General features: G+C 42.1%; 1 protein-coding gene across 3 annotated transcripts; it reads right to left on the bottom strand.

Annotated features, from left to right (window-relative positions):
* Positions 1-3,420: 3,420 nt before the first annotated feature.
* Positions 3,421-23,729, bottom strand: hipk1a (homeodomain interacting protein kinase 1a). 3 transcript variants are annotated; one of them, XM_056732587.1, is made up of 17 exons: positions 23,339-23,725; positions 21,899-22,605; positions 21,435-21,808; positions 19,968-20,091; positions 19,446-19,565; positions 19,273-19,359; positions 18,446-18,627; positions 18,208-18,358; positions 17,728-17,932; positions 16,705-16,823; positions 16,022-16,156; positions 14,481-14,629; positions 14,121-14,279; positions 8,769-8,927; positions 8,051-8,253; positions 6,106-6,218; positions 3,421-5,942 (listed from the first exon to the last, which is right to left on the bottom strand). In XM_056732587.1, the coding sequence occupies exons 2-17, from the start codon at positions 22,601-22,603 to the stop codon at positions 5,535-5,537; spliced, it is 3,393 nt and encodes a 1,130-aa protein (XP_056588565.1). In that variant the 5' UTR covers positions 22,604-22,605; positions 23,339-23,725; the 3' UTR covers positions 3,421-5,534. The 3 variants fall into 3 exon arrangements, with proteins under 3 accessions (XP_056588565.1, XP_056588566.1, XP_056588567.1); XM_056732589.1 differs by having other exon boundaries at positions 5,755-5,905; positions 23,339-23,729; XM_056732588.1 differs by lacking the exon at positions 16,022-16,156 and having other exon boundaries at positions 23,339-23,723.
* Positions 23,730-24,298: the final 569 nt, after the last annotated feature.

The raw sequence follows: 24,298 nt of genomic DNA on the forward strand, positions 1-24,298 counted from the left end.
TCGCATTTGAGATAAATTATAGATTTTCTTTAAATCATTTTTTTTCCAAAAATTTAAATTCTGTCTTTATTTACTCACCCTTTGAATGTTGACGAGCTTTCAAGGCTAAAAACTGAATAAATGGAATGGCGGCATGGAAGTCGGGCGCTCTAGCGAGGAGGCTAAAGACCGCAGTCTCTAGCGTCTGTCGCTAGAGAGTCCTTGAGGTCGGGAAGTGAGGTTTACATACTGCACAGCTCTACACTAGCTTGCCTCCGTTACATTCACCCCCCTAAACCTCACTCCCATTCTGGGTCACGGCACCAATGTAACCGGAACGAACCACACCTGCACTCGGCCTTCGAACCGGGTCGGTTCGGCATGGAAGTCGGGCGCTCTAGCGAGGAGGCTAAAGACCGCAGTCTCTAGCGTCTGTCGCTAGAGAGTCCTTGAGGTCGGGAAGTGAGGTTTACATACTGCACAGCTCTACACTAGCTTGCCTCCGTTACACAAGCCGTTTCAAGAATATTCAGTGAAAATGATTGTGTATTTGCAAAACATTGAGTTTCTTGTCTGCTATAAGATCACAATGGCTCTGTAAAAGACAAGTCACAACCAACCAGGGTTGCCAGATTTGCGTAATCCCAATGATACCAGTTCAAATACCAAAATTTTATATATCACTCTCATTTTATATTTCTCCTCACATTTACAGTCATTGTGACGATATAGTGGCCCTAACACACAGGGTTTCTGCCAATCTCATATTAATCCTGAATACCTATAGTGTAGTATTGCATATGTCGTATCTTCGAAGAGTATTTTGTTTGATCACATGTCACATTTATAAAAGATAGATACAGCTGTACGATACCTTCCGAAATCATAAGGCGCAACGGGGGGGAGGGGTAGGCTGAACTAAAGCACATTGTCAACGAAACAAAGACATCTGTTTCACTCAAAATTAGTGTGCGTGGCTTGCGCTTTTCACTGCGAATTGATTGGATGTGTGAAACAGCTGTTGCATTAATTTTGAAATGAAACTGGCAGTTGAAGGGGAGGAGTTAACGGATGCTATACTTCATTTGAGACAGATATTCATTCAAAGAAAATGACCCACATTGATAAGCTATTTACTATAAACGCTTCAATATTTAATGAAAAAATAAGAATTGTCATTTTTTATTTCACTGGGACTTTAAACGTGCTGGCTTCTCATGCTTGCTTAACCTGTTAAAAAACAAGTTGAATGTATGACGTAGTATTTCTGTGCTTGACATACTCCCCCAGCACCCCAACTTGTTTCGGAAAGTTTTTTAAAAGTCTGCATCCCTGTTTCGTAACAGGTATCCTATTCTTTTTATTGGACAATTCTCCCTGAAAAGCAAGCCCAAGGCGAAAGAAATAGCCCGCACACACGCCAACTAACGAGCGATATGAATACCCGCTTATCAAGATGGACTGCACTGTGGGCCTGCAGCTGCAGCTTGTTACTCTTGCGATAGTGAGAGAAGTTTAGGCGTGTCTGTTTGTTCCCAGCATTTCCGTGATGGATGTTATATAAACGATGGATATAACGCTGAAAACTGTTTTTGGAAATTGATAGATGGTGCATTAATGCGATGATGTATAGTGAGCTCGTGCTGTAGTTCCGTCCCCCTGCCTGCCTCCAGCAGCTCCTCTTTTTCAAGAAATAATCGTACAGGTGTATCTCTCTTTTATAAATTTGATCAAACTAAATACTCTTTGAAGATACGACGTATGCAATACTATTGTATAGGTACTCAAGATTAATATGAGGTGAACATGAGCAAATTAACGTTGCTGACTAAAAACCTCTATGTTGGTGACACAAAGTGATACAAATCTTACAGGTTTTGAACGATTAAAGGGTTGAATACAGAGAATTTTCATTTTTGGTTAATTGTCCTTTTCTTCAATGTAGAAAAACAATTATCCACTAGAGAGGCATAAGCAGTTATGTTAGCCTTAGCCTATATGGACTCTGAATTCATTGTAAACAACATGGGCATTGCCTTTCATATAAATGACAATATGGGATGTTTATATCCAAGAATGAGCCATTTGCAGTATTAACACCATCTCAAGTATAGTCACTGATGAGAAACAACTGTACAGTGTTAAACTTGTGAGACAAACAGAATCCCCAGGCCGTCTCTTGACCTTGATCTAAAGCTGTCTTGTTTAAGTGCCTCATAGATTATCACTTCTGCTCGAGGTTTCAACCACAAGTCTCCTGGGCGCTGGTATCATTGGGTGGTCCTTGCAGCGGTCATAGCGCTGCAGTGGAGGACGCCTGTCAAATATTCACTTGGCAGATGTGTGTCAACGCCAGGTCCCCACAGTGGGTCCTCAGAATGTCACACACACAAACACACACAACTGAAGACCCAAACACATAAGCACCGAGTATCTGTTGTGTTTGAAAGCCCTCAGGAGAAATGAGCTCTGCCGTTATAATACTGATTATATATAATGGTTGTGTTTGCTCCTAATTGTTGATGTGAACTAAAGATGCACATGTGATCATACTTATGGTATCGCTATAGGCTTGTGGTAAAGCACACTACATTTAGGAACCTGGTTACAAAAAAATGTGATAGTTTAAATATACAATAATATACAGAAAGATAGAATAAATAAAATGTTCAGGCCTGGAAGTCTTAAGCATTAAAATAATGAAATTAACAAAACAAATACAAATAAATGTTATTGAATTACTCATTGTTGATTCATGTTAGCTTACGCATTGACTACCTTGAAAGGGACAGATCACCCCAAATCAACCTTGTGGTTCAAAACCTGTTTCCAGTGTGTTTCATCTGTGAAACACAAAAGAAGATATTTGGAGAAACGTCTCAGTCGTTTATATAATGCAAATCATTGGGAGTCAATGTTATTTGGTTACCAGCGTTCTTTAAAATATCTTTTGTGTTCTGTAGCAGAAAGAAAGTCATACAGGGTAAATAAATGATGAAAGAATTGTTATTTTGGGGTGAGCTCTTTAACAAATGAAACCTAATTGTAAAGTGTTACCTAATATCTTCAACTCCACATTACTTTAGTAAAAACATGGTTAAGCTCTAAAAATGGTTTATATCCATGCCATGGATGCCATGTGTATGCCTTATGCTTATATTTTGGGAACAGTGGTTTGCACTCTAAGGCAAAGAGAACGGCATTCTACAGACACAAGGCCGATTCATTCCCTGCCTGTCTGTAACAGCACCATTTCTTATAGAAAAAAACAAGCTGCTCCCCAAAATGTGTGGGACAATAAATTATCACCAAAATACAATCCCTTAGAGAGGTTATAAAAATAAACCTACAGATATGAGTGTAGTAAGCAGAGGGAATGGTTCATTCATCACCTAGACTGGCTGTTGAGCTCTAAAATGTATCAAGCGCACACACACTGTGTGTTGTGGATTGAAGTTTATTGTGATGAAGTCTATTCGGCACTCCACTCCAGCCATCACTGCACCAAAGCGAAGACTTCAGTAAAACCCCGGCAAATTCACAAGAAAAAACATCCAACAAGTTTAGAATGACACAAAGCGATTTATGAAAGGTACAAGATCAACCAAGATGAACAGTTAAAATGTTAACCATCTATTTAAGTCTCACTTGTATTTCTGTGCTCACAAGTAGGTTCCTACACAAGGCCATGTCTTAAACCAGGTGCGACATCAGCGGTTAAAACTTTCTCTTTGCATGAGTTTTTGAGCTGACACTGAAAGTGCAGAGTATAATTTTGTGTCGTACTTGGTTAGGACGTGGTGTTAAGACATTTCAATACGTTGTGCTATAATGACATAACATAGCAATTCATGACAGCACCGTAAAACACACTGACAAATATCTTTAGTTCAGCTTCATGAGTAATGGATTAAAAAAAGCATACAAAAATGTCTGTAATAAAAACAATATATAAACATATGCGAGTACAATCTAAATAAATTTAGTTCAAATTATACATTGTCTATAAACTAATACAAAGAATTGAAAGGAAATCATTATTTGTTAAATAAAAAAGGCTGTCAAACGATTAATCGCATCTAGATTAAAAGTGTGCGTTTACATAATACAAATCTGTTTCCTATGCATATACATTTTTGTTTTATAAAAACTTACATAAATATATTTAAGAAAAATATAACAATGAATAAACATATATAGATAATTTCAATTATTGGTTGATATAAATAAACACATGTTAATATTTTCTAATAATGTATACATGGATGTCTATGTGTATGCATTTATAAATACAAAATTAACATGCATAGTCCACAAACATATCAAAATTTTATTCTGGATGTTTACTGATTGCGATTATTCCTTTGACAGCCCTAATAAAAACATTTTAGTCCACACATTAAATTAAAAAATCGATAGCGCATTAATGTTTACATTTAAACATGATAATTTATGCATAAACTAATTATATCAACTGTAAACCAAAAGATGGAAATCTATTTTAAATTAATTGTCTACACCGTAATTTAATGAATGAGTAAGGGCCGATTCAAATTTTGCGTCTTTTGCGTGCGCAAGTTCGTTTTAAATGTAAACATGCAGCAGGCGCATTTTCTATGCAATAGTTCAACCCGCACACAATCATTAGAATAGAGAAAGCGGCGCGGCTCGCATTTTCCACCAGTTTTATCCGCAAAATGTGAATCGCACCTTTATAAGAGATTAGATTAGACCTAAAAGCTGTTTGTCTGAATTCTAATGATAAACATTATTATAATATTAGGAATTTCTTTGCACGAACAAAACGGTATAAAATGATCACGTCCTGCACAGTTTGACCTGTTCAGTTCCATTTTTCTTAGAATGACAGCATTTATGTATCATTGCAACACATTTTTTTAATCGAGTTTATAAATACCAGTTTAGCTGCTAAAGGAGAGATATTGGCAGTCATTACTCACTGACTCACATACGTAGCAAAGACAGCTAAGATAAACATCTAAAAACATTAATTTGTCAACTAAACACTTATTTTAAATGTCTAGCCTTTTTAAAATTATTTTTTTAGACGGTTTACATCCATTTAAGTATAGCTGACCATTGAGGGCACATGTTTCTGGATTCTCCTGAACTGACTGATCAGCTTTGTAGATATCCAATAGTGTTTTTTAATGCATACTGCTACAAATATACTAAATTCACCACGATGCTAATCTTACTATTCCTGCAGTATATAATAAATTATATATACTGTGCACAGTATGCTAATTTTCTGTATGAAACTTCGGTGAAGAAAAATTTGTTTACCGGGATCATTAATTTTGATGATCAAGTTTGTGTGATGTAATTCTCAACAAAAGCATTTTTGGGGAAATGTGGACATTTAAGCATCTTATACAGTAGGTTAAGACTATTTAATGTGCTATGCAGCTTTGAAATGCCTTAAAGAAACTGATTAAAACAAATAAAAAGCTGTTATAAAATCTAAATAAAGAAATGAAACTATACACCTCCAACGACATCTCAATTTAAAACCACACATGTCAGACGTGTCCTCACAGGTAAGGGAACTGATTGAGTTTTCTCTGACTGAGGGGATAAGCTGCAGCACGCTGGTATGACTGCGCAGACAGCTGCTGCTGGTATGCAGCTGAGGTCGGGCACATGACGCCAATCACACTGTTCTTCTGCAGAAGACTCAGAGAGGTGGAGTACGGCCCGGCGGTGCGCGCATGGCGGCTGGAGGAAGAGGAACTGGCCGAATTGTGCAGCTGGTCCACTGCTTGAGACACGGAGGCCAGAGCGGCCGAGGCGGGGTATGCGTACAGGCTGGAGGTGGAACCAAAGAGTGACGCCTCATGTAGCCTGTAGGAGTGGGAGGGCCCGGTTGGAGGGTAGGTGGGCTGGCGTCTTAAGGATCCACCCCCTGCACGATCGTGAGATGACATCATTAACTGCTGTGCCTGTGTAGGTGCAATGAATTAGCAATGAATCACTTGGTCCCCCCTTTTTTAAATATGCGGCTATGTTCCTAGTTTCTAGTCAGTTTTTATCCATTTCACCAGTTTCATCATAAATGAATGGAGGCACAACTCTACAAACTACACTGTGGTGCATTAAACTTACCTGGATCAGGTTAAGAGGCTGATTTTTGTTGGACGAACCCCTTTGATGCCGGTTGCCACTGGATTGTGAGCTTACCCCTTTCTTTGATTTTCCAGAAATATTACTGCTTTGTTCTGAAATTCAGTACAAGAAATATTGTGAAGAGGTTTTGAAATAATATTACCAATGTACTATGTAGATTTTCGTCTCTCATAAACAGGTGGTCTCTTGTCGAGCACTGTTATGGGTGGAAGATTAAGTAACTCATTTGTTGCAAGTAATTTCCTGGATTTGTACGATATTTCACCGTTCATGTACAGAAATCATTTAAGAAATGAAAAAACTGACTGACTCAAGGAGCTAGCCATTTGCGATATATGCCTGTAAAAAGCATGCATTGATACTAGTTCATATTTGTTAACTCTTCTCAACTGAACTCAACTCAACTTTATTTATATAGCGCTTTTTACAATTTTCATTGTTACAAAGCAGCTGTACATGAGACACATTGACAGGGATGGGCAGTATTTCAAATACATGTATTTAAAATACGTATTTGAAATACAAAATAGTATTTTGTATTTTGTATTTTAAAGCCTTTGGAAAAATCTAATGTAATTTGTATTTAAATACATTTAAGATGAGTATTTTTGTATTTTCAAAATACTCAAAATACTTTGAGCCAGTCAACCTTTTTATCAGGGTGTTTTCGTGCATCAACCAACATAATTCAGGCCAGACACGCCCTTCCCCAGCCCTAACATTCATGCACGTGAGCTTCAGCTGTAGCTACAACCCAACAATCTGTATTGATTGTGTGCATCTGTGATGACACTGATTAATGATACACCACACAAAATCTTTAGCTTTTAGTAGAAAAAAAACAACCTTTGGTTGAATAATGCCAAATTCTAATTTTATTTATTTTTTATTTTAGACAAACTTTCTATTTTTGTTACTGAGTTTGAAGTTATGATGGTGATAAAACATCCATCCATCCATTTTCTACCGCTTTTCCGAACTACCTCGGGTCACGGGGCATCAAGGCAGGATACACCCTGGATGGAGTGCCAACCCATTGCAGGGCACACACACTCACTCATTCGCTCACACACTCACACCCTACGGACAATTTTTCCAGAGATGCCAATCAACCTACCATGCATATCTTTGGACCAGGGGAGGAAACCGGAGTCCCGGAGGAAACCCCCGAGGCACAGGGAGAACATGCAAACTCCACACACACAAGTCGGAAGCGGGAATCGAACCCCCAACCCTGGAGGTGTGAGGCGAACGTGCTAACCGTTAAGCCACCGTGGGTGATAAAACATAATAAAATAAAACATTTTATAAAGTGTCTTTTTTTGTAGTTATGTATTTCCTACCAGGCAGGGGAAGGGAAGCGGTAAATAAAATGAAAACGAAAGTTTCTTAGCAGTTAAACACATCATGCTTTTTGGCATTTAGAATAGGCCCAGATAGATTTTAGCCTAATAGGGGTACCTGCACTGAATCACCAATTTCACATGTATTTTGTGTATTTTCAAAATACAAAATACTGTATTTGTATTTAAATACATTTTTCCACACAGTATTTTGTATTTGTATTTAAATACACTTTTCCACACAGTATTTTGTATTTGTATTTTAAATACATTTACATGTATTTATGCCCATCCCTGCACATTGAATACAAGTATGAATACAAGTATGAATTCTTCTGCACTTGTGTACTGTAGCTATAGCTATTCTAAAGTAATAACTATTCTAAAGTAATGTCAAACTGATTCAAAGTCAACATAAAATGAAATTACATGAAAACATCCAGTCCAAACCATGACTACGACATGTCCAACAACCTTGTATAAAAACGCAGAGAGACAAAGTGGAGGGCAAAAGTGGAATACGTAGAAAAAGAAAAGTATTACCAACAAACATAAACCTGAATTAAGTTTTGCACACTGACCTTTCGAAGGTTCATCCCAGAGTCGCGATTTTACTGACGGCATGACCACAGCCAGAGATCTGGAGGAGCGCGCATAGTTCTCTTTAAAGTTTGGGAGGTGTCTGGGGCTGAGGGGAGTGCTGGTGGATGAGTCTGAATCTTGGGAGTCATGGACCGTCACACAGCTGATGACGTTGGTTCGCTGGTTCATGCTGCAGCTGCCGCTGAGAAGAAGCAGGTAACTCAATTCATCTCATGATTATTTTGATCAAGCTGTGATAAGTGTATGAATTATTTTCCACCTCATCCTACAGTAACTAGGCACATGATAAAGTGTTGAGTTATGAATCACATCTCCATCATGTTAATAATAAATGTTTTGTCCTAAACAGCCACAAGTGTCAAAATATGTGTAAAAATATTGCTTTATATTTCTAGTGTGATATACCATGTGGTTCCATGAACGATAAAATATCAACTGTTTAAAAATCCTGTTCCACCTTGTGTTGGCTGAGATGTTGTCATGTCATGACGAATTTGGTTTTATTGATAATTTATTGATCTTTATGCTTAGTTTGTGCTATAGTAAGATTATCTACATCGAGTTATTTTGCAAATGTAGGAGGTGTGTGTGGATTTCAAGTACAAGTCTTGTCTTAATAAAATAATCAAAAATGTTTTAAATAAGTCTATAACCACAGAATGAAGAGTTTTGGTTGTGATGCAAAGGAGAACGTACCTTTCCGGTGGAGACTTTCTGTCGTCCTCATCCTCTGTGTCACTGTGGATGGTGATGATGCTGACAGCAGGGCTTGGCGTGTCTGAGATGATGATTGGCTGGGACGCATCACCGCAGTTGTGTGATGCTGAAGGGGCCGACTGCAGAGAGGACACGGGTCTGCAACAGAATCATACTTTTACATTAAATCATTTTAAATGACGTTTAATTTTTTATATCAACAATGCATTCTTATGTCTAATGTATTTCAACAGAGTAAATCTGTAAAAAAAATATTTTAATTAAAATAAACAATATCAATCCAATAAATAAGTCATAACATGCTTATTGTTAGTTTATAAATAATCAAAAATGTATGTAAACTACCATCTGTGGCAAGGGGGGCGTGGTTTAGTGACGTCTGCACCGGACCTGAGAGAGAGATCAACTGGGAGATGCTGTGAGCACTCGAGGACTTTATCCGAATCATACGGAAGCAACCAGGAATAGTCGTGTGGACTTACGCCTTGAAAGTTATCCATTGAAGTTTTGTTAAGCGCAGTGGCTCTAAGTTTATTTTGGAACAAAATAAAAGTCTCTCGTCTCCCAGAAAGAGCCGACCCCGCGTCCTTCCTTCCAACCTCTATATAGAACCTGTTTACATTGGTGCCGAAACCCGGGTAGGAAGGACCAGTGCCGCCGCCATGTCCCAGCCAGGATCGCCATTTGCTGACGTGATCCAATCCCTCGCTGGTCTTCATCGCGAACACCATCAAGCGCTGCTTGGTCTTCGTGAAGACCAAGAACGGCGCTTCCAAGCACTCGTCCAGGCCCAGCAGGAAGACCGCGAGGCGTTCCGGAGCTGGCTGGACCAGGAAGCCACCACCAGGGGACTATCGGCCAGCTCACCAGCGGTAAGTATGCCGCAGCATAAAATGGGGCCTCAGGATGACCCGGAGGCTTTTCTGGAACTTTTCGAGAGGTCTGCGGAGATTTCGGGCTGGCAGCAGGATGTTTGGTCGGCCCGGCTGATTCCCCTGCTGACGGGCGAGGCACAGTTAGCCGCCCAACAGTTGCCAGTTCAGAATCTGTTAATCTACGCAGACCTCAAGAAAGCCATCCTTCAGAGGGTCGGCCTGAGCTCCGAACAACAGCGGCAGCGGTTCCGGTCCTTGGACCTGGGGGAAGCTGACCAACCGTTCTCCCTGGCTCAGCAGCTCCGGGACGCCTGTCGCAAGTGGCTGATGGCCGACGGAGGCGACGTCGACAAGATCCTCGACCGAGTGACACTGGAGCAGTTCGTGGCGCGGCTTCCGCCGAAGACCGCCCAGTGGGTCCAGTGCCACCGGCCGGCGTCTATGACGGAGGCCATCCAGTTGGCCGAGGACCAGATGGTGGCGTGCCCCGGGGTCGGCGTACCCCAAACACCTCTCTCTCTCTCTTCTTCTGTTTCTTCCTCTCTCTCTCCCCGACCTGTACCCCTTCCCAGGTCTCCGGCATCCTTCAGTCCCAGGCCCGCTCCAAGGTTAAGAGATGCGGGGGGAAATGGACGACAGCCTTTCCGGGGACCCGGCCGTTACCACCAGCCTGCAACCTCTCCTCCACCACAAGCCTCTCCTCACCAATCCGTCGGCCTATTTCCTGCCGCTAGGGCGGCGGAAAGGCCTGGGCCGACCTGTTGGCGGTCCGGGGAGCCGGGTCACGCGATCGATCGCTGTCCAGTGATGGAGGTCGGGACGGTGATCCGGGTCCCCGACGACCCACAGGTTGCCCTCGATCCAGCCGGCCTGTATCAAATACCTGTGAGTATTAAGGGGAATACATATCAGGCCTTGGTGGATTCGGGTTGTAACCAAACCTCCATCCACCAACGCCTGATTCGGTCCGTGGCAAAGGATAAGAGCCGCATGGTTAAGGTACGGTGTGTACACGGGGATCTGTTGAACTATCCTCTAGTGGCGATGCCCATACAATTAAGGGGTCAAAAGCATAGAGTAGAGATGGCGGCTAATCCCCATCTCAAACATCCGCTAATTTTGGGGACGAATTGGCCGATGTTTTCTGTATTATTGGGGAAATTATGTGCGGATGTTTCCTCGGGAAGTCAAGGGCGACGGAAGAGTGCGGTTGTGCAGGCGGGGGAGGCTGAGCCGGAACCTCGGGCGACTGCCCCAGGGGAACGTAGTGCTGTAGAGAGGCAACATCTCTCTCGGTGCGATGATTTTGCCTTGGAGCAGTCTCACGATGACTCGCTCAAAAATGCGTTTGGCCAGGTTCGTACCATCGACGGACAGCGTCTCAACCCTACACAGCCGCTTGTCTACCCGTATTTTGCCATTCTAAAAGACAGGTTGTATCGAGTGACCCGAGACACTCAATCAAATGATACAACACAGTTAGTTGTCCCAAAGAGCCGCCGGGAAATGCTTTTTCAGACGGCTCACCGTAATCCAATGGCGGGTCACTTAGGACAAATAGCAACATTAAACCGCCTAATGGCCCGCTTCTTTTGGCCGGTCATTCACGAGAACGTGCGCAGATGGTGCGCGTCTTGTCCTGAATGTCAGCTGGTAAACCCACCGGCCACTCCTAAAGCACCATTGTGTCCTCTTCCGTTGGTTCAGGTCCCCTTCGAGAGAATTGGTATGGACCTGATCGGGCCATTAGAGCGGTCGGCACGAGGACATGGTTTCGCATTGGTCATAGTAGACTATGCGACACGATATCCCGAGGCAGTGGCTCTCCGCAGCATTTCGGCTATAAGTGTTGCGGACGCCCTGTTTCGTATTATCTCCCATGTGGGAATCCCGAAAGAGGTTCTCACAGATCAAGGCACGGCGTTTATGTCACGGACCCTCCGCAAACTATACGGGTTATTGGGCATTAAAGCAGTTCCTACCAGCGTCTACCACCCACAGACGGACGGGTTGGTCGAACGCTTTAATCGCACCTTGAAAACAATGATCCGGAAGTTCGTACACGAAGACGCCAAAAATTGGGATCGGTGGCTCGAACCCCTGTTATTCGCGGTACGAGAGGTCCCCCAAGCCTCCACGGGGTTTTCCCCCTTCGAGTTATTCTATGGACGTCAGCCCCGTGGGGTGTTGGACGTCCTAAGGGAAGCTTGGGAGGACGGACCCTCGGATAGCAAAAATCAAATTCAGTATGTCCTGGATCTTAGAGCAAAACTCGATGCACTGGGGCGGCTCTCCATGGAGAATTTGCTACAGGCCCAGGATAGGCAGAGCCGACAGTATAACAGGGGTACTAACTTGCGTAAATTTGCACCGGGAGATAAAGTGCTTGTATTGCTCCCCACCTCGAGTTCCAAGTTACTCGCAAAGTGGCAAGGGCCCTTTGAGGTCACACGGCGAATAAGCGATCTCAATTATGAGGTAGTACGGTCGGATAGGAGCTGAGCACATCAGGTATATCATCTCAATCTCCTTAAAAAATGGAATGAGGTGAACCCAGTGATGCTGGCGACGGTAGTGAGCAGAGAGGATGATCTCGGACCAGAAGCGAGCTACCCAGTTCCATCCCTTGCTCTGGCCCCGGGGGATCACCTCTCACCCTCCCAGCTCACTGAGGTAGCCAAGTTGCAGGCAGATTTTGCGGATGTGTTCTCACCCCTACCCGGTCGCACCAATCTCATCGAGCACCATATTGAGACCAAACCGGACGTGGTGATTCGCAGCCGGCCCTATAGGTTACCTGAACACAAGAAGAAGGTAGTTCAGGAAGAATTAAAGGCAATGCTCGAGATGGGGGTAATAGAAGAGTCCCATAGTGATTGGGCCAGCCCGATAGTTTTGGTCCCTAAAACTGACGGCTCAGTCCGTTTCTGTGTGGATTATAGAAGGGTGAATGCTGTGTCGAAGTTCGATGCATATCCGATGCCACGGATTGACGAGTTGCTGGATCGACTTGGCTCGGCTCGTTTTTTTTCGACACTGGATTTAACTAAAGGATACTGGCAGATCCCCTTATCTCCCCTATCCAAAGAGAAAACCGCCTTCACCACGCCGTTTGGATTACACCAATTTGTAACACTTCCATTCGGCTTATTCGGAGCTCCGGCCACCTTCCAGCGCCTCATGGACCGCCTGCTGCGACCACATGCGGGGTATGCGGCGGCATATCTAGACGATATCGGTATCTATAGCAACGACTGGGAGCGGCATATGCAACATCTGAGGGCGGTCCTGAGATCGCTGAGAGGGGCCGGGCTGACGGCTAACCCGAAGAAGTGTGCAATTGGGCGTGTGGAGGTAAGGTATCTGGGCTTCCACTTGGGTCATGGTCAGGTGCGTCCCCAAATTAATAAGACGGCAGCAGTTGCAACCGCACCGAGACCCAAGACCAAAAAGGAGGTGAGGCAGTTCCTGGGGCTGGCGAGATACTATAGAAGGTTTGTACCTAATTATTCGGAGCTCACCAGCCCGCTGACTGACCTTACTAGAAAGGAGGCACCGGATACCGTCCAGTGGCCGGAGCCATGCCAGCAGGCTTTTACCAAAGTGAAGGCTGCTCTCTGTGGCGGACCGTTATTGCACTCCCCTGATTTTTCTCTTCCTTTTTCGTTGCAGACGGATGCGTCGGATCGGGGCGTGGGGGCGGTTTTGTCCCAGGAGACGGGGGGTGAAGAACGGCCGGTGTTGTACCTCAGTCGGAAGCTCTCGAGAAGAGAGACAAAGTACAGCACCATCGAAAAAGAGTGCCTGGCGATCAGGTGGGCCATACTCACCCTCCGCTATTATCTCCTGGGGCGCAAATTCACGCTCCATTCGGACCACGCTCCCCTCCAGTGGCTCCACCGCATGAAAGATACCAACGCGCGGATCACCCGGTGGTATCTGGCGCTACAGCCCTTTAAGTTTCAGGTGATCCACAGACCGGGGTCTCAGATGGTCGTGGCCGACTTCCTCTCGAGGAGGAGGGGGGAGGCTGCAGTCCGGATGGGGCCTCGGCCTGAGTCGGGCGGTAGGGGTATGTGGCAAGGGGGGCGTGGTTTAGTGACGTCTGCACCGGACCTGAGAGAGAGATCAACTGGGAGACGCTGTGAGCACTCGAGGACTTTATCCGAATCATACGGAAGCAACCAGGAATAGTCGTGTGGACTTACGCCTTAAAGTTATCCATTGAAGTTTTGTTAAGCGCAGTGGCGCTAAGTTTATTTTGGAACAAAATAAAAGTCTCTCGTCTCCCAGAAAGAGCCGACCCCGCGTCCTTCCTTCCAACCTCTATATAGAACCTGTTTACACCATCATTGATGAGTAAGCTTTGAAATTTCATCTGCTGTAAATTATGGAGCAATCCGACATCATCGTATTAGTATTCATGATGAATCTAGAAATGTGGGTGGAGTGATACCTGGCTCTGCTGTCGCAACGGCGACCCTTTGACTTCTTGGATTCATTCTGCTGTGTGTGACTCCTGACTGCTCCCGTGAGTGAGACCTGTGCGCCGGCGTTACGACCCTGTGCAGAGCCCTGCTGCTGCCGCCCATCACACTGACCTCCATGTCGACCCCTGACAGAGAGCATTAAACAAACACTTTTATGAGAATAAGGATTGTACAACGACCCTTTTACTTGGTGTGCAGCCATGGTCAGAAAACACATGTTATGCCTACCAAAACGTTTCACACTAAATCCTTTTTAATAAAGTAATTTTATACAGGAATAATCTGGAATAGAGTGCAATAGGTGTTGGTGAAGAAGGTGTGTCGACCTCCAACTGGTGTTCTGTTGGGTGTTGTTGTCTGAGACCAGCGGGGAGTTGGACAGCACAGGGTGGCTGGGGTTGTGCATGGCCATGCCTGACATCTGCTGCCATGAGGAGGGAATGAGGATTTGCTGTGTGCCCGCTGGCCAGCCTTGCTGAATACAAACACACAATCATACAGACAGATTAACAAAACATAAAGTCATCTTTGAGCAACATAACAAATTTAATGAAAAAAAATTAGACTCCAAATTTCATTTTACTGGGTTCATTGTATATACAACCTGTTTAATACACATTTTACATTTTAATAAATTGATAGAATGACAGAATTATATGCTAAAATATAAAAATTGTCATGTTGTCAACAAATGCTTTTAAAATCACGTAAACATGTATGTTACCACTATCAGTATATCACTATGTTCTCGCAACAAATTTATTTTGAATTAAAGGGATAGTTCAACCAAATATTCACTCTCAAGTCATTCTAAACCTGTATGACATTCTTTCTTCTGCAGAACACAAAAGAAGATATTTTGAAGAATGTTGGTAACCGAACAAGATTGGACCCCACTGACGTCTATTGTATGGACACAAAACCACGGAGAAATTTCAAAAAATATCTTCTTTTGTGTACCACAGAAGAAAAAGTCACATGGTCGTGAATAAATGACAGAATTTTTATTAAACGCCTTGAAAACACTGATTCGATGTGGTTGACAGATGCACAATAAGCACAGGATGAACAGGTTTTGTATAACGGCTATACATTTGTATAATATTTATCTCTTTGAACATAAAAGGTGATCATATCTAAAAAGCTTTTTAAAAATCATGCACAAGTAAAACACTTTTTAACAAAAAATTTAGGAAGGTTAAATTAAATATCAAAAGAACTAAGAGGTTAGTTAAAAAATATTATACTGTAAAGCAAAATGTCAGCAGAAGCGTATCTGTCCTAATAAAGTGGTGAATCGACCATTCGTGAAGAAGTGATCAAACGACACATGAAAGAGAGTAACATTTGCATTAGGAGTATAACTCATAACTCATTAATAAAGCAATATAGCTTGACAGGGTTATCAGTTATCATGAATAAAAAGGATCTGATTGGTGAGCAGCAGAAGGGGAAAATATGAGGACATCTGTTGGCACAGGAGTTGGTCTGCAACTGAGGTGTCATTTGGATTGCAAACAGCCAAGCAGCCATGCTTCAATGGATCAGGCCCCGGGGTCCACGATGGATCCCATTAGAAAAACAGCGTTGTTAAATCATGACAGAGAAAAGAAACTAAGCCTGACACTTCAACTTTTTTACAAATCACAACAATTCATGTTATAGCTTGAAGTTGCAACTATGATCCTGCAACATCTTCGTAATATGCATTGAAGTCCTACAAATTTTGCATGGTAATAACATAGACCTTGTGTAAAGGTACATTTACAGCCCGACATGCAACTCAATGAGAGGTAAAGTGGAAGGAAATAAGAAGATGGGCAGGAAACGAGGAAATAGTTGCTTATGCGGCAGGCCTGAGGTTTACCAGCATAGCGGGACTCTTCTCCAGAAGCCGAGAGCCCAGCGCTGTCAGTCCCGCCGCCGGAAGCCGCAGTGAAGCCACCGTCAGTGGCGTGCTGGCGCTCTGGCTGGGGAGGGGATAGAGTGATGTGTGGAGGAACTCAGGATGGAGGGACAGGGTGGCAGGGTTACAAAACGCTGGCTGAGCTGATGGAGAAAGTGACTCGCCAAGACTTTCCACCATCATCATTATAATATTGCCAAAACAGTGCAGATGTCTAAGTCAGATTAACATGAGCTATAGACGGCTTCACACAGCCAGTGATGTTCAGAGAGGAAGTGACAGTGCATTTTTGTTTAATTAATGTGAGTTTGTGATTGTACTATTTTATTATTGTTGTGGTTTTTAATTAGAATAATAATGAACACAATTTCTGTATTTCAAGAATTGGTTTTGTCAAGAAAAATCTCCACACAGTGGAGTACAGACAGAATGTGATGGAAGTAAAGACATGAAGAAGGAATCATAGACCATTTTGCAAGACATAAACACCTCCAGAAACTGATCCAGAAGCACTTCTTAAAAAGAATAATTTTAACACTGGACAAATGTTAAAACAAATACAACCAACAGAACATTTAGAACTGAATTGCAACGTATCTTCAAAACTTATGTGTAAAAAAATAAAATTTAGCTCTGGACTCTACCTGTGTCAGCATGCTGGGCTGAATGTGCAAGGGTTGTGTGGACTGATTCTGAGGGACTATGGGAACAGTGTTATCCATTCTCACCGGATAGCCAGCTTGTTTATTGGAAGTCTGCAGTCCTGGTGAATTAAACATGACAATTGTGTTATTTATACAATGCAACAACAACCAAGAAGTCACAAAAAAAGGATTTGTGCCTGCATGGCAATAACACCATGAATTTTAGACATATTAAAAACAGGGATGCACGATCAATTATCGGCCATAACGGTAATTTTTTATGTTATCAGTTATTATTATTTTAGCCAATAAATCATAAATCAATTCCTCTGGTTAGACTTCTTCAGCTGCATGCTGCTCAGAGTTAAAATACTGTACAGTACTATCTTTCTTTTGTGATCATTCAATAACTGCTGTAAGCAAAACATGTCGATGTAGGTAAAGTACTGCATGTAGAAGTTACCGTCTTTATGAATGTGTAAATTATAGGAACAAAAAAATATAGTTTGAAGCCGATAGCTGTCTGAATGCTTTCTGTCTTGAGACCTGTTAGACATGTGGCTATTAACAACATTTATCTGGGTTGCTCTGGAAGAACATATATAATTTGTTTATTACATTAAAAATATGGCAGAAATGTTTGAAGGTTCAAGAAACGTTAACTAGTTTAAAGTAGGCTTGGATAGAAGTAACGGTTACCCTGTTTTCTCCAGTCAATGTTTTCAAATAATCGCAGTTGTCCACTTTTTGCCTTTTGTTTCAGTCTTAGGGAATTTTATAATAATATTAAGATACTGTATATCAGCCATCATACTGATTATGGGTATTCAATATTAAAGAATGATAAGTAACCGTTATCGGCCAAAATGTCCGTATCGGGAATCCTTAATTAAAAGTACCATCTTAATTACTTACAGAATATCACATTGCAACGACATTTCCTGAGCAATGAAGGTCTTAATAGGATAGCAGGGTGGAGGTATAAGAGGGAAGAATGGTTAGGTAAAAGGGGTTGGAGCTCACCCTGTATGGTAGGAGGGCACACAATGAGGGTTTGCTGGAAGGGCTCAGACTGGGCACACAGTTGAGTGGAGCGAGCTTGTAAAGGGACGCTCTGCTGGGCCAGGCCTGGTATATTTATAGTGGCCTGCTGGTACAGACCAGGCTGGTAGTTCAATAAAGGAACGTTGCTGCTCAGAGACAAGGACTGACCCCCCGTGGAGGCCATCTGGTGGTTATGGAATAAGAGGGAGATTCTTAACATCGCAGTCTATGTACAGAAATGGCACTAAACATCTAAATACACAGCGGGCATGCACATACAGTACTATGCTATAATGCACGCTACTGCGTCTTGGCAGGACATGTGCCATTTTTTTGCATAATTCTTCAAGGATCAGTTCATGCAAAAAAAAATTATGTTTCAGTCATTTTCAGTTTAAAGCAATTTTGAATTACAATCAAATCAAATTTCCCACAGTGCATCTGGGCCTTAGTACACACCTGATTGTGCTGATTTAGCTGACTGCTGAAGGTGACGGTGAGGTTGGTAGCTGCGCTGGGGCCGTTATGGCTGGTGAACAGGTTCTTGTTGTTGTCGAAGACTGTACACCTGCGCTTACAGATCTCCATGTTCTGGAAACAGGATTTCACGCTACACACCGAGAGATGGAGATGTTGAAAGTCCTTCAAAGATTACATACGCTGTTTGTAATGTGAAAGATCATCGTCGGGTACTTACTGTGAGCTGTGCGGGAAGTGAAGAAGGTGAGCCATCGTCACAAATGGGTGGTTCAGGGTCCTGGTGGGCGTGATCCTCTTGTCTGCGTCTAGTGTTAGCATCTTCTTCAGCAGGTCAATGAACTCTCTCCTATCAGCCTTCTCTGCCAAGATGTCTGTGCCTTCCAAAGTAGTCATGTTGACCTAAAGTGAAACATGAAAGGCAATTAAACCATGTCAGTCTGTATTTTTTGGTAACACGCAAAGCTTATTGCTTTGGCTTATTATGGATTTTTTTGCGTTGCAAGGTTTGGATGTTTGAATGACCCAATTTTGTGGCTTTTTTATATAAATAAATCTAAATCTCTCACAACCTTCAAAAAAACGACTTAAAACCCATCTCTTATGTGAATACTTGACAGACAAAATATAAATGAAATAAAGCTAACCCTCTCTTTCTCTTAACAGGTAGTGGTTTAGCTTTTGTTGAAACCAGTAACTTTGTATTGGCACCTACCGATTATAGCTCCTGTATGACATATCGCTTATTGCTCCTTAAAACTCTTTGTAAGTCGCTTTGGATAAAAGCGTCTGCTTAATGACTAAATATAAATGTAAATAGTCTAACTCCCTATTTTTAAAATGTAAAATGAGCAAAAACAACTTGTTTTCCACACTGTGGCCTCCTTTAAAAACTTTATGGTTTAGAGAAAATCTACAGTTTAATTCATGGTTACGAATCATGCAGTACACAATTTCTTTTGACAGGCATTGTTTTTGACATTTTAGTTGAGAATCAAATTTATTCCATCATCTGATCAGATCATCTTTTCTTGCAAACATCATTACCTGCATCATGTCATCGAGGCAGTTAAAGATGTATTTGCGAGCCTCTTTGGACTTGATGCCATACTCTGCTTCATGCTCTGCAGGAGTCTGAAAACAGAAATAGACCAGTAAGGATTTACTCATAAACTGATGCCTTCTGAAATAAAACACACGGTTAGCTATGTAGAGCATGCCTTGAGTCTCCAGAGAGGATAGCTGGAGTCTGGACCTCTGTTGAAGAATCGGCTGGTTTTAGTGCCTGCGCTCAAGAGATACTCGGCTGGCAATCCTTGAGTCTGAGAAATATACCGAATCTGATGCAAATACAAGAATACACAACGATATGATTATATAATACAGGACACACATATAAGATAACTACTGACTTTTTTTATACCTTATTTACAATTTGTAAATAAAGTACTGATATCTCAGGCCTTTTTTATAAGCATAGGTTTGGTCAACACCTAAATCTACCGCCATCTCCATCAATTTGGTGTAAACAAAAGCTCAAATTATCAGCAAATAGTTGGAGTCGTTCGGAAACCTTGTATGTCCAAATTTGCTGTTATCAGAAAAAGGAAAAAAAACACTAAACCTTTTTAATGAATTGTTTAATCCTTAGATATTTTGCAAAACCCAGTGACAAACATAAAGGGTGACAAAAAATTATTTATGGCAAAAAAACAGCAGCAAAATGTGACCTTTTTACTGACCTGATCGTACTCTGAAGCTCCAGGATATAAAGGCCAGCCCAGAAACAGCTCCGCTATGACACAACCCAGTGACCACATGTCAATGGCCTCACAAAACGGCAGACCAAGAATAATCTCTGGAGCTCTGCACCAAAACCAACAAAATAAAGATGTAAACATGTGAGATCACATTATGAACATCTGCGCATGTTTTCTGCAAAACTGCTTTGCAACAATGCACACTCATCAAACGGATAGATTCATTCATCCAAAAATACATTTCTATCATGAATTACTCACCCTCTAGTTGTTCTAAACAAGTGTAAATTGCTTTGTTTGGTTAAATACAAAGAAAGATATTTGCAAGAATGTTAGCAACCGACACTTTCTGGGCCACAATTGACTACGATGGTTATCGTAGATGGATTTTGTAATTTGTTTTGCTCTTATGAAATATATTTCAGAAGATTTTTTGAGAAATTTAGAAAACCAAACCTTTGAATATCATTAAAAAATTTGTACTGTGGTAGTCAATGGTGGGGGGCACGGTGGCTTAGTGGTTAGCACGTTCGCCTCACACCTCCAGGGTTGGGGGTTCGATTCCCGCTTCCGACTTGTGTGTGTGGAGTTTGCATGTTCTCCCCGTGCCTCGGGGTTTCCTCCGGGTACTCCGGTTTCCTCCCCTGGTCCAAAGACATGCATGGTAGGTTGATTGGCATCTCTGGAAAAATTGTCTGTAGGGTGTGAGTGCGTGAGTGAATGAGTGAGTGTGTGTGCCCTGCGATGGGTTGGCACTCCATCCAGGGTGTATCCTGCCTTGATGCCCGATGACTCCTGAGATAGGCGCAGGCTCCCCGTGACCCGAGGTAGTTCGGATAAGCGGTAGAAAATGGAATGGAATGGAATGGTAGTCAATGGTGCCTCAGAGCTGTCAGTTGCTAACATTCTTCCAAATATCTTTCTTTCTGTTCAACCAAATAAAGAATTGTATACAGGTTTGGAACAACTAGAGGGTGAGTAATTCATGATAGAAATGTCAATTTTGGGTGAATGAAACTGTTCCTTTAATGTAATTTAATTCAATGTGCATTGTTGCAAAGCAGTTTTACAGAATACATAAATGAGGACAGGATTTTCATTTTTGGGTTAACTATCCCTTTAAAATGACAGATTTCCGTTTCTAATTGAATATGATTAAATAAGTGAAATGTTTTTACTTTATTATTATTATTATTTATTCATATGTGAGACAAGATATAGAAAACATAAGCAAGCTCTCAAATCCGTATATTTTTTGTAAAATAATTATCAGTCTCCTTACCTTATTCCAATTTACAAAAAAGTTTATAACAAAGATTTATAAGTTGAGCTGTCTAATACGATTTTGAGTGAGACGTCAACGTGATTTCTTTTGACTTCAACAGACACAAAGAAAGGTTTAGACAGCAATGCACAATATTTAAGTGACCGTATGGATCTGCCGCTCACCTGTAGTATCTAGACTGGAGGTAGGTAGAGCACACTGCTTTAGACACGTGGCTGGCGGAACCGAAGTCAATGACTTTGACTTTGTATGGTTGTCTGATGGGGTCCACCAGCATGATGTTCTCAGGCTTCAGATCGGCATGAATGAGACCCAAACTCTTCAGCTTCATCAGAGCCGTGGCCACCTGCTGCAGGACCGGCCGGATGCACTTCAGAAGCAGTGGACTGAACTTGCTGTGCTTGAGGAAGTCATAGAGGTTCTGTTCCAACATCTCGAACACGAGGCAGGTGTGGTTCTTGTGCTGGAAGCACTCGTAGGAGCGCACAAAGTTGAATTCATCTGCGTTCTCTGTGCTCAGACGGCTCAAGATGCTCACCTTAAAAAAAGATGATTTACAGTATATAACCTGGTGGAAACATCACGTCATAGCACAGCTAAAGCTCTTCTTTATCAAAGCAGTACTCACCTCTATCTGACCCTGGCGGGCATACGACGGATGATTCTTGAGAATCTTAATGGCCACTATTTCATTAGTCCCACGTTTCCAGCATTTGGCGACCTGTCCGAACGTCCCACGTCCCAGGAACTCAAGAACTTCATAGCTGTTGGACACAGAGCAAAGGATCTCGTGTTGAACCAGCTGATAGTCACCTTCACTGTGAGAGTTGCTGCTCTTGGTGGTAGACGCGGAATGAGTGATGGACTGAGCTGTAGCGTTGCCTCTGGGAACACGGTTGGGGAGCACAGGAGCCGAGAGCTCCTCTAAGATCTGCACGCTGTCGCTGCTGTCCACCTCCTCGCTCTTCCTCTTCAGACTGCCCCGTTTCCTGTTACCCTCGGAGGCCAGGGAGGTGGAGCCCGCGTCTTTTCCATGCCGACTTGATAGGGACGATGAAGAAGAGGACGACGAGGGCTCCGGAACGCTGCCTGTGCTGTCGGCGGCACGTACCACAGTCTGCTCCCGTGGTACGACCAGGCTGGAGGAGTAGTTGAAGAGGGATGTAGAGGGGGAGGAGCCATTAGTCTGACTCGGGCTCTGCTGGTAGCAGGTGCTCTCGTCTGATTGGCTGCTTATGTTCCACACAGGGTTTTCCAACTTTAGTTTCTTAGAGCGGGAGAGGCCACTGGAGGACACAGAGGGGGAGGAAAACGCTTGGAGTTGTGAGGACATACCTGGAAAATTCCAAGAATGTGAAATGTGGAAAAAATCTTTGGTGACTTTATTTATTTAAAGCATAGTTCACCCAAAAATGATTGGTGTGTAAGAGAAAACTATTCATATTTTCATTATTATTTACTACTGAGACATATTTTCTTTTGTGTTCGACAGAAGAAAGAGTCATATACAGGTTTTGAGGGTGAATAAATTATGAACGGTTAGGTAACATCTAACTCAAATCTAAAATTTACGTATAAACACACTATGGAATTTCAGTTCCTACTATATATCATGAGGTTCCCATAGATTCTGTTATGTTATCTAGGGTCGTTGCTATAGTAATGGCTGTAGCCAGGAGTTGTCGTCATAGCAACGGATAATAAGGAGGTGTGGCAGAGGTGGGTTTTTAGTATTTGATATAATCTCTAACTGAATTACTACATGCACGGATTTCAAATGTACAAGCCAAAGCATAACAAAACATATTTTATATAATCGGACAGTGTCGTCTAAGATGTCAACTGCAGAACATATGACATAGATATTTACAACAGTATGAATTTTATAAAGAAACAGTTATGCAGGTCGTGCAAATACGGCATTGAAAAGATCGTGACACAGATCGCTGGTTGCATAAAACCCCTCCTTAAAACACATATGGGATGCAACAAGATTGCATAAAACCTTGCATTTCCTCAGCATGTGCAAGCCAACGTTGTGTCAGATCAGCTGGTCTTTGTAACTCACCTGCTCTCAGCCTGAGACTTCCTCCGCATTTTCTGGAAAAGGCCTCATTGTTTTTCTTTTTTAGGACAATCTGCGGCTTTGAAACACTGCATTGTTCGAGCCGACGAGCTTTCAGAGACCGATAAATGCAGAAATAGTCCAACAAACCGTCAGGCACATCGTTAAAACATTAATATTCTGCAAGGACATCGCACAGAAATATGATTGACACTTGGAAAGGAATGTAGGACATTTAACTGGGCACCATTTCCGGCCTGTGAGGTCTAGCGCTGATTGGTCCGGCGAGCGTCACATGATGGATAAATCACTGGTTCAGACTTATTTTGGGGTTCTGTTCCTGTTGATGCGACAAAGTTATGTGGATAAATCACGCTTTGCATTTCCATTAATGCCCGCACAAACCAGGAGTCAAATGTTTGCACACACTCTTTTGAATCGGTTTATAAAAAAGTTTGAAATATCGTAAAGGCTAACGAGGAAACGCTTGACAAAAATGTGCATGTGAGTGCTTTATGACACGTAAATTAAAAGTGTGGCTACTTAATGGTGAATATACTCAATAATGACATTAACACGAACTGTGTTTCTTCTAGAATTTTTTATCAACCTTGATGACATGGACTTAATGAAGCAACTTAAATTAAATTTTTAAACATTTCAAGATGTAACATTTCATTAATCAATGCATATATTTTCATATATATTTCAACCAAATGAACTTGTCGTTTCTAATGCATACCTGTCTATATTGATCTAAAAGGTCCAATACAATACAATACAATATGTAATTCAACCACATCATATGTAAATGCAATTTTCTAAAAATAAAATCTCTTCCTTTAATTTTTGTTCTGGGAAAAAGTAATTAACAGTTATTAGTTCCTTAATAACCCATGAAACCCAATACTAAAGATGATTCATCAGTCAGTAAGTCGAGTTTGCATTGTACTTGTTTAGCTT

The sequence above is a fragment of the Triplophysa dalaica genome, chromosome 20 (assembly GCF_015846415.1).
Source record: "Triplophysa dalaica isolate WHDGS20190420 chromosome 20, ASM1584641v1, whole genome shotgun sequence".
Taxonomy (NCBI): Eukaryota; Metazoa; Chordata; class Actinopteri; order Cypriniformes; family Nemacheilidae; genus Triplophysa; species Triplophysa dalaica.